This window comes from Xyrauchen texanus, chromosome 20, assembly GCF_025860055.1.
Source record: "Xyrauchen texanus isolate HMW12.3.18 chromosome 20, RBS_HiC_50CHRs, whole genome shotgun sequence".
Lineage (NCBI taxonomy): Eukaryota > Metazoa > Chordata > Actinopteri > Cypriniformes > Catostomidae > Xyrauchen > Xyrauchen texanus.
This window is the reverse complement of record NC_068295.1, coordinates 41,981,990-41,994,791: the sequence shown is the minus strand read 5'-3', so window position 1 is coordinate 41,994,791 and position 12,802 is coordinate 41,981,990. Positions and strand designations below refer to the sequence as shown.

General features: G+C 36.5%; 1 protein-coding gene across 2 annotated transcripts in view; it reads left to right on the top strand.

Moving 5' to 3' along the window:
* The window catches only part of LOC127660468 (leucine-rich repeat-containing protein 1-like), a 151,391-nt gene that overhangs the window by 88,390 nt on the left and 50,199 nt on the right, over positions 1–12,802 (top strand). Inside the window, exons 5-7 of one of the 2 annotated variants that reach the window (XM_052150728.1) lie at positions 11,482–11,538; positions 11,637–11,700; positions 12,552–12,626. In XM_052150728.1, the coding sequence (XP_052006688.1) occupies positions 11,482–11,538; positions 11,637–11,700; positions 12,552–12,626 (196 nt within the window). Of the gene's footprint in view, positions 1–11,481; positions 11,539–11,636; positions 11,701–12,494; positions 12,627–12,802 lie in introns of both variants that reach the window. The other variant, XM_052150727.1, reaches the window with a different exon arrangement.

Genomic DNA, 12,802 nt, shown 5'->3' with positions numbered 1-12,802 from the left:
TTATCTTTGTGTAATAAATATATATATATATATATATATATATATATATATATATATATAACAAAAAGAACCGTTAAGAATACCGTTAAAGTACCGGATCGATAAGCAGTATCGGTAAGAGTAGTAATACCATTAAAAACTTAACGATACCCATCCCTAGTTATGCCTGTGCTTCTCTTGGATGCTCTGAATATTGGATTAGGTGTCTGGATTGCCCCTTAATTAAAGCTGCATTTGGATCTCAACCTTCGTGTCTTGGATCAGTTCGTAACACCTGCTTTGTTTATTTAATATATTTTGTTATACATTATTTATACAATATGTTTTTACATTATACATTTTTAATTTAAGTCTACAAGTGCAGATTGGTCAAGTGTTCAATAAATGTATTTGTTGAGAAATTTTGTCTATCTTAAGCAATTATTTGTGTTACATTTTATCTTTCAAATAAAAGGTTCAAATAAGAGGTTAAAAACATGCACATATCGGCCAAAATAAATCGGCAGCAGTAATCGGCCATCGGCCGACCCGGATTTCAAAAGATCGGCATTGGCCTGAAAAAACCAATATCGGTCGACCTCTAGTTTTAACTGTTCATGAGATGGATAGCTTGAGGAAAAGAACTGTTCTTGTGCCTGAGGGTTCTGGTGCTCAATGTATTTAGCGCTGGCCAGAAGGCAACAGTTCAAAAAGGTAGTGGTTAAGGTGAGTGGGTTTTTTTCCAGCCCTTTCCTTACTCTAGAAGTGTACATTTCTTGGGAGGGCAGGGGCCAACCAATAATACACTCAGCAGTCCAAACCATCCTTTGTAGTCAATGTGGGTCTCCCAATTGAGGTCCTGTGAGATTGTAGTGCCCAGGAACCCGAATGACTCCACTGCTGCCACAGTGCTGTTTAGAATGTTGGGCGGGGTCAATGTTGAGGTGTTCCTCCTAAAGTTTATGGGATTATATTTGTGCCAATTTTTCTGAACGTAACTTCAAGAAACAAATATAAATATAAAATAAGAATGAATAAAAACAATCTGAAATGGAAAATAAAATCAAAAGCAACATTTAAACTCAGTCTTCAAATAAAAAGCATCCTTTGTTAACAATATTCTCTGCTTGTGTTTGCTGATCAGGATTTATGAATGTGCTGCTAGAGTTTTCAGTCACGATTCCAAAGTTCAGTTACACTTACTGAATTTTAATTTGTAGTTTTAGCACAAAACTCTCCTATGGGCGGGGCTAACTGAGATGAGTTCTCATTGGCTAGTGAGTGACAGTTCTTTGCCCTGGAAGAGGAGGTCAGTCAGTGTAAGAGGCTCTGGATCAGTTTTGCGTGTAAAAGTGTGTGAATCTGCAAGCATCTTTATAATTCATTAATGTTTAGTGATGTATATTTAGGCGTTTGCTTTTGTATTATATCTGTATTTTATTTCTCCTAATACTTTGTTGCGATAAGATTTCAGTAGCTGACGAATGCCGTCACACTTAATTACCCCATTGTCAGCGCATGCACTCAAACCATCACAATTCACACCTTATTATTATTTATTATGAAGAATTTAAACAGATTATGAAAATCGCAGTCAAGCATGGAGCTTGTTTTAACAGGATGTAGACCTTCAAGGGTATTGCATTGCATGGGTATCTGCATTTTTTCGTTGAAAGACATTTTTAAATAGTGCTTCAAAATGTGACTTAACAAAACAGCTTAATGATTGATTTTAAAGTTTGAATGGCTTAAACTTGATTAAACTTGATTAAAATTGTTGTGGAAATCAAATCACTTTAATAGTGCAGTTCCATCAACATTGCATTCATGTAGTTACAAGATATCTGTATATTATGTGTACATATTGTTAAGTGAGTGTTGTGTATTCTGTAATACACAACACTCACTGAACAATATGTACACATAATACATTGTACACAATATACAGACAATAAAACAATAAATAATATAGAAAAAAATAATAATAATATACACATTTTTTAATGTGTTACACATTAGGGCTTGTTTCTTTTAATTTATTCAGTGTTCCTGTTCTGTAGATTTAACTGTTACTGTACAATTTAATTAATCTGGACAAACAATATATCATTTTAAATGTGTTCACCTCAAGCATTGATTAGAGAATGATCATTCAAGTTTATTTTCAGACATCAGATGTCAGTCATAATCTATCATCTATAAATCTCAGCTGTTTCTGGTCTAAAGACAAAGTTATGTACAAATTCACTATAATAATTGGTCTATAATCTTCAAGTGGTCTCAGGTATTTTTATAAGCATAAAGGATATTAATGTATTGTAGCCTGAATGTGAAATGTGCCTGATGCAAGGGTCCTTCCTAGTGATGGATGTGTAACATAAGCTTTCCTTATGCATTCTCTAGTGGTAATGAGTGCAATATCAGGCATTAATATTCATTTGTTTGTCAGAATGCTAGTCAGAGACTAGTGTACCGTAATTTCCGGACTATTGAGCGCACCTGAATATAAGCCGCACCCACTGATTTTTAAATAAAATATTATTTTAAACATAAATAAGCCGCACCTGTCTATAAGCCGCAGGTGCCTACCGGTACATTGAAACAAATTAACTTTACTCAGGCTTTAATGAAACACGGCTTGTAACAAAAATAAATAGGCTTTAACGAAACACGGTGTGGCAGCGGGGCGTGGTCAAGCGCCGTCCGGGAGAGAAAAGCGGTAAGGGCGCTTACACCTGAGCTAATTTATGTCTAACACCGGTGTCTAATTTCAGTAAGCATGGGGAGAGCGGCATAAAAGGCAGCAGCCACAGAGCTGAGAGAGTGACACACGTCAGTCTAGTGTTGGCGCATAGAAGAATTGAGAAACTTTATAAAATTGATTGTAAACATTGCTGTGGCCATTAAAAGCCTTACCTGGAACGTCAAGTGCCCTGCTGAAAACTGTCACACTGGTGCCCGTGTGACAGTTTTCCCAAGAAGGACACGTGAAGCAGGGCACTTGAAATTAGACACCGGTGTTAGACATAATTTAGCGCAGGTGTAAGCGCCCTTACAGCTTTTCTCTCCCGGACGGGCGCTTGACCACGCCCCCGCTGCCACACACGGCTTGTAATAAAACATTTGTAGTAAACAATAGCCTACCAAGAAAGTCATTGGTCACTATCTTCCTCGTCCTGTGCACTGAAACCACTGAAGTCATCTCCTTCGGTGTCGGAGTTGAATAGCCTCAGATTTAGTTGTCTTTTTGCACTGAGTCAGTTCCTCACGCTGCTGTTTCCAACGTCTTATCATCGACTCATTAAGACCAAGCTCCCGTGCAGCAGCTCTATTTCCTTTTCAACAGCCAGATCAATCGCCTTCAACTTGAAAGCAGCATCATATGCGTTTCTCCATGTCTGAGGTAAGGTGACAAAATTACTACCGTAATCAGAATGATGGGAAGTTTGAGCACGCTCGATTTAATCTAAACAGTAAACAAAAAAAGTTGTTTTGACCTTAACCCGTTCGGCAATTTCATTGGTCTAATGAAAGCTTCACGCCGCCAAAAAACTGAGCACGTCACAGAATGTTTTTTTTTTTTATTTTATTTTTTATAAAATTTGAAAGCGGGAAAAATCCATATATTAGCCGCGTCATTGTATAAGCCGCGAGGTTCAAAGCGTCGGAAAAAAGTTGCGGCTTATAGTCCGGAAATTACGGTATGTAAAGTGTCTAAAAAAGTGTAACTGTTTGTGTGCTTGTGAATTGTGTTTGTTTGAATCTAGAACACAAAACAAATTTAGCAGAACATAGTCTGCAGGATATCACAGTATGCTAGTGTCTGGGCTCCGGGTCATTCAAAGGTGATGTCAGGGGATGTATTTATCTGTGTAGAATAGCAAGATTCTAGTCTGATAAGGGGTTATGGATCTCTGGACCATCATAATTGTATTTGTTCTGTTAAATGAAAAGGAAAAGAGATTATAGTTAAATTCTACAAACGGCTTTAAACTCCATTGAAACACATGGCTGATCTAAATTATTAATGTATTTGTTTTATATTATGGATGTGGATGTGGCTACTGTTAAAAAACAATTGTTAAAGAAATGGCTAATGTCATTACTCATAACCTCATTTTATTTCAAGCCTGTATGTATGACTTTCTTTCTTCATGGAACACAAAAGGAAATGTTAGGCAGAATGTTTGGGACTGACAGCCTCATTCCCCATTTATTTTCATTGTATAAAAAATACTGAAACTTAATTATAACATTCTGACTTTAGTGTTCCATGGATGAAAGTCATACACGTAAATAATGACAGAACTCTCATTTGCTAAATCCATACAAATATATAGGGCTGCCCTTGACCAAAGATTTTCCTATTCAACTAGTAGGCGTTAGTTTAAGCCACTAGTCGCATGTTTATGATATTCATTTAATTACTTGAATGTATATTTTGGAGGCATCAGAAAATGATTTGTGTTGCAGGGCTGATAAAGAATGTTATAAGTAACATTGCTAACACAATATTACTAAACCGTAATAATGAGACTTTAAAATACACATTTTACACAACGCAGTGACACCGGCAAAAGCGGTAATGATTCTGAATGTGTTGGAAAAACCAGCAAGAGACTGTCTGATAATGTATATAGAGAAATGCACATTCGGGTTGAGCCGACAGACGATGATCTCGGGGATCAATGATGGTCAGAGAGAGATCACCAAATGCGGATAGCTTTGACCATGTCATGATGATATTTGGCAAATTTTCCCATTTAATCTATTAAATTATTATTACTTATTGTTATTATTATTATCAAATTAATATTACAATAATTTGCCCGTAGACACAAAGACACGCTTTTGAAGAAACACTCTTTATTATATTATTAAGTACAGATGACAGAAAAGCCGTATATGGACATATATGACACGCTGATACAGAGGCGTGCAGTCTCAAGAAACACGCACATCTAAAAGCTTCTCACTCTTTTTTTTTTATTTCTCACTTTTTCTGTCTTCTGAAATGTTTTTTGTTGCAAGAACAGTATCATCTATGAGTGCTGCAAATTACCTCAGACATCTCAGCTCAGGAGGTGTTTTTAGTTCAGTTCACTTTATTTCCACAGTGCAGTTTATTTTGAATGCAACTCTGCAGCCTATACATCTGTGATTAAAACATAAAATACAAAAACACGTTCACCTGGAACCATGATTTATATTTCAGTGATTATCATCATTATAATTATTATTTTTACATTTATAATAGTTTTTATGTCTTCATTTGTGTAAGTAATTTTCCACCATGATGGTAAATGGAAAGGTGTGTATATATATATATATATATATATATATATATATATTCAGAATCTTTGTCTCCTTTTCTAATTGATCATTATCATTCTAATAGTGTGTGTATGTATATATATATATATATATATATATATATATGTAGATATATATATATATATATATATATATATATATATATATATATATATATACACTCACCTAAAGGATTATTAGGAACACCATACTAATACTGTGTTTGACCCCCTTTCACCTTCAGAACTGCACAGTGTTAACACGGTATGATGGATCCATGTTCTCATTCTGTTTACGCCAAATTCTGACCCTACCATCTGAATGTCTCAACAGAAATCGAGACTCATCAGACAAGGCAACATTTTTCCAGTCTTCAACTGTCCAATTTTGGTGAGCTCTTGCAAATTGTAGCCTCTTTTTCCTATTTGTAGTGGAGATGAGTGGTACCCGGTGGGGTCTTCTGCTGTTGTAGCCCATCCGCCTCAAGGTTGTGCGTGTTGTGGCTTCACAAATGCTTTGCTGCATTCCTCGGTTGTAACGAGTGGTTATTTCAGGCAAAGTTGCTCTTCTACCAGCTTGAATCATTCGGCCCATTCTCCTCTGACCTCTAGCATCAACAAGGCATTTTCGCCCACAGGACTGCCGCATACTGGATGTTTTTCCCTTTTCACACCATTCTTTGTAAAACCTAGAAATGGTTGTGCGTGAAAATCCCAGTAACTGAGCAGATTGTGAAATACTCCGACCGGCCCGTCTGGCACCAACAACCATGCCACGCTCAAAATTGCTTAAATCACCTTTCTTTCCCATTCTGACATTCAGTTTGGAGTTCAGGAGATTGTCTTGACCAGGACCACATCCCTAAATGCATTGAAGCAACTGCCATGTGATTGGTTGATTAGATAATTGCATTAATGAGAAATTGAACAGGTGTTCCTAATAATCCTTTAGGTGAGTGTGTGTGTGTGTATATATATATATATATATATACACATTAAAAAAAGTTTATTTAATTTTCAATGCAAAATCACTAATGCAAGAATATTCCCAGATCCCTCAGCCCCGAGGTTTCCGATGTAATTGAATATTGCGATATATATCTCGTGTAGGAGGGAACAAAAAAATAAACTTTATTCACACACATGAGTTTAAATTTTGCCTTTTGATTAAATTCTTTTTCCATTTCAGATTGTTTTTATTCATTCTTATTTTATATTTGTAAGTCTGTTGTTCACGTGTTCAGCTCCAGGTTGTTTTGACTGCACCAGTGAGACATCCGTTCAACCTCCCTTCAGTGAAAGACATAAACAAAAGAATAAGCATCTAGCAAAACATCTGTTTATAAAAGAAGATATTAGATATGGATTCATCTGATCTAATAATCCAGTATGTTGGGGATTTTGTTGAACGTGCTGAACACAGTCAAAAACAATTTACAATTACATCACTCAAACACATCCTATTATACATGATATTAATCACTATATCCACAACATATCATATATATAATATTGCAATTTACATCTTTGCACAGACAATGAGTGAATGAACAGGTGAAATTGAACAAAATTACGTGCTAGTCATAATATGGCAAACTTGCGTTGTGAACATGCTGTTTCTGTAAAAACACACGCAATGCAATATCATAAACTAACTAAACACAGAAAACCGTCTCTAAAGCATGAATAATTCATAATACTAAAGAGTAGTTAATACTTCAGTATACTCTGTTTTCACAGCCAGGACAGTTGTGCAGTATTTTGTACATCTTTAATATGTTTTGTACATGTTTACATTTTTGTTTTTTTTATAAATTTTTCCTAAAAGTTTGACAATTTGATAAAAGTTTGGTCTTTCAATCTGACACACGTTTTTGCTATTTTGCACATTATCATCTACTAAAAGATATTTTCATTGAATAAATATGTAATTTTAGTGAGAGTAGAACTTTCTGAAATGAATGAAAATGACATGAATGATATTGAAAATTTTAAAAGACTTTTTGACTAAGACTATGACTAAAACAAAAACGTTGAAAGAATTGACATTGTTTGGCCGACACTGTCGATCTGACGTTGCACATCAAGAGCCCTGATTTCGTCTACTGACCAGTATGGATGATTCTTCATTTTCTGTTGATCTGTTCAGGTAAGCTGGTAGTTAGATATTAAATATTGGGGAATGAGTATCTTGGTGCTGAAACCTCTGGCCTGACTTATGCCTTCGACCCCACCTGAAGACCCAGTTGGCCTTCTTTGGCCCAAGGGTAATTGGTGGGCCAGGGTGCTTGGCCCAGATTAAGCCCCAAGGAGGCACGATGAAGCCCCGCAAATGGACAGTGGGAATGCAACTGGCCCTGGCACACACTAGTTGCCCCTCAGTTTCCCCGATAGTGGAAAAGCTAAATTGAAACGTAGTAGAAATGAAACCTATTTCACATAATACCAAATATCCAAAATACCTTAATGCAAAACTAAAAATGGTTTGCATTGGTTTGCACCAATAGATGTAAAATCATATACATCAGTAACATTTGAACATCAATGGCTAAAAATACTGTTAATAAAGCTAAACTTGAATAAACAACAAGAATAAAGATCATTAAACAGCGGGACATTAATTTCATTGTTCAGTCCTTCCTTAGCTGAAATCTTTTCAATTGTCAGATGTTTTTCATTTTTTCAAAAAATGATAAAAAACAAGAAACAAAAACTCTTGTTGAAATTTGTATGACAGATTGCTTGCAATGTTCCTCATTTGTAAATTGCTTTGGATTAAGGCGACTGCTAAATGACTAAATGTAAATGTTTTAAGGAAACAGCGTATCCACAAACCATATCTTATTTTGTAATGCAGTAAAGTATGTTTTAATTAAAACCATTTGATAAAGGTCATGTGTCTTTTGTCTCGTTATCATTAACAAGGTAAAAAAGAAAACAAATCCTCTGTCAATGAACATTTGTGTCAGTAAATTCAGTTGATTAGATTAACACTGGCTGGACTATAATTCATCTTTTTAAAATGTAATGTAAATGTCTCCAGTAGCACTTCACTGTTTTTGTTTGTTTTTGGGTGAAAGCAGACTAACAGACCTAGATAATGTGATTGTATCTCAGCTTTGTCCAGCATGTATTGCGAGCGGTACACGTTATTCAGACCACATTTGGCCTCCTGCTCCAAAAAACAGGTGACGATTGAAAAGTAGATGTAAAAGTGTACCTTATAAAGTGGCTGGTGAGTGTACAACCTTAGCTACACCTTAGCTCTCACTAGGCAATGCTTTGGCAACCAATCAGAACACCTTACCAACTGGTTGGCAACGTCAAAGTCCCAGATCACCCTAGCAACTGCATACCGGCATTCTAAAAACCAGCCAGAACACCCTGAATAGCAATGCCCTGCCAACCACCCACACCCCCCTACAATTCAATGAAATGTCATTGTGCCATCTGTGCATGTCAGTTTAGCTGGATTGTGCTGATCGCTGCAGTGTCGCTAAGAGTGCACTGTAAGATTGTGATTGCTTTCTCAGGATGTGCGTGTTAACTGTGCTTCTTCTGTGTGCCTGGGTGAGTTAGGGAGAGGTGAAGCAGAGATCTCAAAGCATATTATTTTCTTCTATTTAAGTTAATAGCCGTGGGGCTGCATCTGTTGTTTTTGGTGAGAGACTAAATTTACTTTTGTTTGTTTTTTTAAAGCTTGGTGGTTTTGTCTTCGAGTCCCTGTGTTATTAGAATTAAAAGCTTAAAGTGATCTTTTATAGCATTTTATTTTCCCCTTGATGTGCACTTCTAAAGTTAATCAAGGTTTCTTGAACAAAACATTTGTTATTTACATGTAATGATTTAGAAGACATTCAAAGCAAATTACAAATAAAGAAAATAAATTTAGTCAACAATATTAACAGTATCACAATACCAAATTTCAAGAGTAAACCAGAATTGTACTAAAGCCAGCGCAGAAGTAACATTGCAGAAAAGTAGCATTTTTTTTTTTTAGTGTATGCTTTTATTTAGTTTGTCATGACCCTCTCTCTGACTCTTAGGATTAAATGGGCTGTTTTTGTCACTTTAACTTTAAGACTTCAATATGTCAGTGACCTCTGATATGATCTCTAGACTGATCGGCTTGGTCATCTTGGTAATCAAAGTGATTTTTGGAATCAGTCAATTACTGTGGCCAGTTTAAATATATACCGATAGCCTTGTCAATGAATAGTGAACATTGTCTGTTTTCAATTTAGTTTTTTTGGTGAACTATTGTAAACATTGTGGAAAATAAGCATTTAACTACAGCAATTTTGAATAAATTTAAAAGCATAGTTGTACTAAAAAAAATAATAACGTGTGTTCCACAAAAGAAAGTTAAATGTGTTTGGAATGACAGAGGGGCTTTTTAAATTCAAGACTTTTCATTTTGGGGGAACCATTTCTTTAATGCATTAAAGAAATTCACTGTCATTAACTAGAAATGAATAACAATGCTTGCGCACAGATTGTGGGCTTATGCTTCAATAATAGCTTCTATAACAGAAAAAAACATATGACAAATGTCAAGGTCTGGGTAGATTAGATTAAGGGAACAATCAGTTCTCGTAGCCAATGTGTTGAATGCAGGAGAAATGGGCAGGGGTAAAGACCTGAGCGACTTTGACAAGGGCCAAATTGTTATGGCCAGACGATTGGTTCAGAGCATCTCTGAAATGGCAAGGCTTATGGGGTGCTCCCGGTCAGCAGTGGTGACTACCTAATGACGGTGTTCCGTGAAGGGTCAACAAACCACAAACCGGTGACAGGGTGTTTGTTGGGTGCCCAAGGCTCATCGATGCATGAGTGCAACAAAGGCTATCCCGTCTGGTCCGAACCGACAGAAGGTCTACTGGGGCACAAGTCACAGAAAATTGTGGTTGTGGTTAATGATGGTTACAGGAGACGTGTGTATCAAGTGTGCACAACACACAGTGCATCACACCCTCCTGCGTATGGGGCTGTATAGCCGCAGACTGTTCAGAGAGCCCATGATGACCCCCGTCCACCGTTGCAGCACCAACAATGTGCACATGAGCGTCTGAACTGAATCTTGGAGCAGTGGAAGAAGGTTGTCTGGTCCGATGAGTCACGTTTTCTTTAACATCACGTGGACGCCCGTGTACTGTGCACCGTTTACCTTGTGAAGTGTTGGAACCAGGATGTACGGTGGGAAGATGACAAGCCGGTGGAGGGAGTGTGATGCTCTGGGCAATGTTCTGCTGAGAAATCATGCATGCGGATGTCAATTTGATAAGTGCCACCTACCTAAACATTGTTGCAGACCAGGTACACCCCTTCATGGCTATGGTATTCCCTGATGGCAGTGGCCTCTTTCAGCAGGATAATGCACCCTGCACACATTGTTTTGGGAATGGTTTGAGGAACATGTTGAAGAGTTCAAGGTGTTACCCTTGCATCCAAATTCCCCAGATCTCAATTACATTGAGCATCTGTTGGATGAGCTGGACCAACAAGTCCGATCCACGGCTCCACCTCGCAACTTACAGATCTGCTTCTCAGCCAAAACCCGGCAAAATCAAATTTGTATTAATGCATCATACCTAACAGTGACTTCTTAATTCAGTGTAGATTGGAAACAACTGAGAAATATTATTTTTACCTAGATATTTTTCCTTTCATCTGGATTAATCATGCATGTACTGTACAGTATATTTAGCATCCACAACGTGCTTTAAGCCAAAGAAATGTGATGCAGCGGTTTCCTTCAGAATCAAAGCACTGTTTTCATGTTCCACTATAAAGAGTAAATCCTCAATTTTGGGCAGCAGGAGGTGGTGTAATTCTGAAAATGTATTGTGATAAACCTTAAACAAAATAAACTGGTTTTTAACTTGCAACCAGCATTTAAAAAATAACTGTGTCTCTGGAACACTTGAAAGGGATTTATTGTTTACATTCTGCAAAAAAAAAAAAAAAAAAGATTTGTGTTTGTTTTCGCTCCTTGAACTGTTTTTAGTCCTTTTAATAAAAGGCAACCTCATGGACATTCATTTAAAGTGCGTGTATCTGAAAAAATACTCATCCACTTCTACATATGTATCATGGCAAGATTATGTACATCTATGCAGATCACGCCAAATGTGTAACGTTTCACATGAACTTGTTTTCTTACGATTGTGCAATGTTTTTGTCTTTGTAGCCTCTGTAACTTGGTATCACTGGAACTCCGAGAGAACTTACTGACATATTTACCAGAGTAAGTTTACGCCTCACAATGCTCTCTGTGTGTGCACATGTGCTCGTGTATTAAAGACGGAGGTAAACGCAAGCTAATATTCATTCCAATCATTTCAGGTCTCTGTCTCAACTTCAGAAACTTGAAGAACTTGATGTAGGGAACAATGAACTGTATAATTTGGTAAGTACTGTCATTTTTCTGACATGCTCTAAAATAATCGTTGGGTACATGAGACTTGAAAGAGAAGTCATTGGTCCATCTCAAGAACCTTGTTTAATTATTTGGGTGAATCACATGTAAACTTCCAGGTCATATTTCATCCTAAGAATTTTCAATGTCTATTATTTGAATTGATAATTCTCATTGCATTCTCTTTACCATAATATATGCTTTTACTTGTATTTTGACTGTTACATAAATATAGTACAATATTTAAATATCATAGTGTTTTTACAAATCGTCTCATTTGATTTTATAGCAAACTATTTTATATTCACTATTTTACACAATGTATACAATTTTATACAGTAAAATATTACTGTAAAGTAAAAATACTGTAATTCACTGATTTTATTTAAATTTTTTCTTTAAATCAGCATAAATTAAAGGCAGTACAAAAAATACTACCATGATGTAATTCCCAAGTAACGTGTCATTTTCTTTTGCATTACGTTAATGAGAAAGGGGGTCGTGGTGCTTAATTGTCATGGTCCAAAACCTATTATTTGGGTCATAAACATAGGCTTTATGATAAATATAATTTCATTTACCTCTTGATTTTTGGGTGAAATATGTCCTGGACCTGGTTCTTGTAAGGTTTCGGGAGATTCACCCATTTATTTAAATATTGGAATTTCCTTTCTTTCTTGTCAAGCTCTGTTTGACAGAAGCAAGCTTAAGACAGGCTACATTGGAATGTCATTTCTCAAATGTTTAGCATTGGTTTGCAGCATTCTTGTGTGTGTTTGTAACAGTCATCTACTGCAAGCTGGTTGCTCCATCTGAACGGTGTCAAACTTGTTATCTTGCAGCCGGAGACAATAGGCTGTCTCATCAGTCTAAAAGACCTGTGGCTGGATGGAAACCAGCTGTCTGACATACCACCGGTAAAGTATTCCTCGAACATGCCTCTCAACATCATTCTCTACTGTACCTTGTGTACACTAGACTCACGCAGTGAAGGATGTCACATTTCTCAGGTGTTTTATTCATCGATGTTTGTGTGAGCGTCCTAGTCATATAACTGTCAACTGATTTTTTTTTTACCCTTTTGAAGATATTC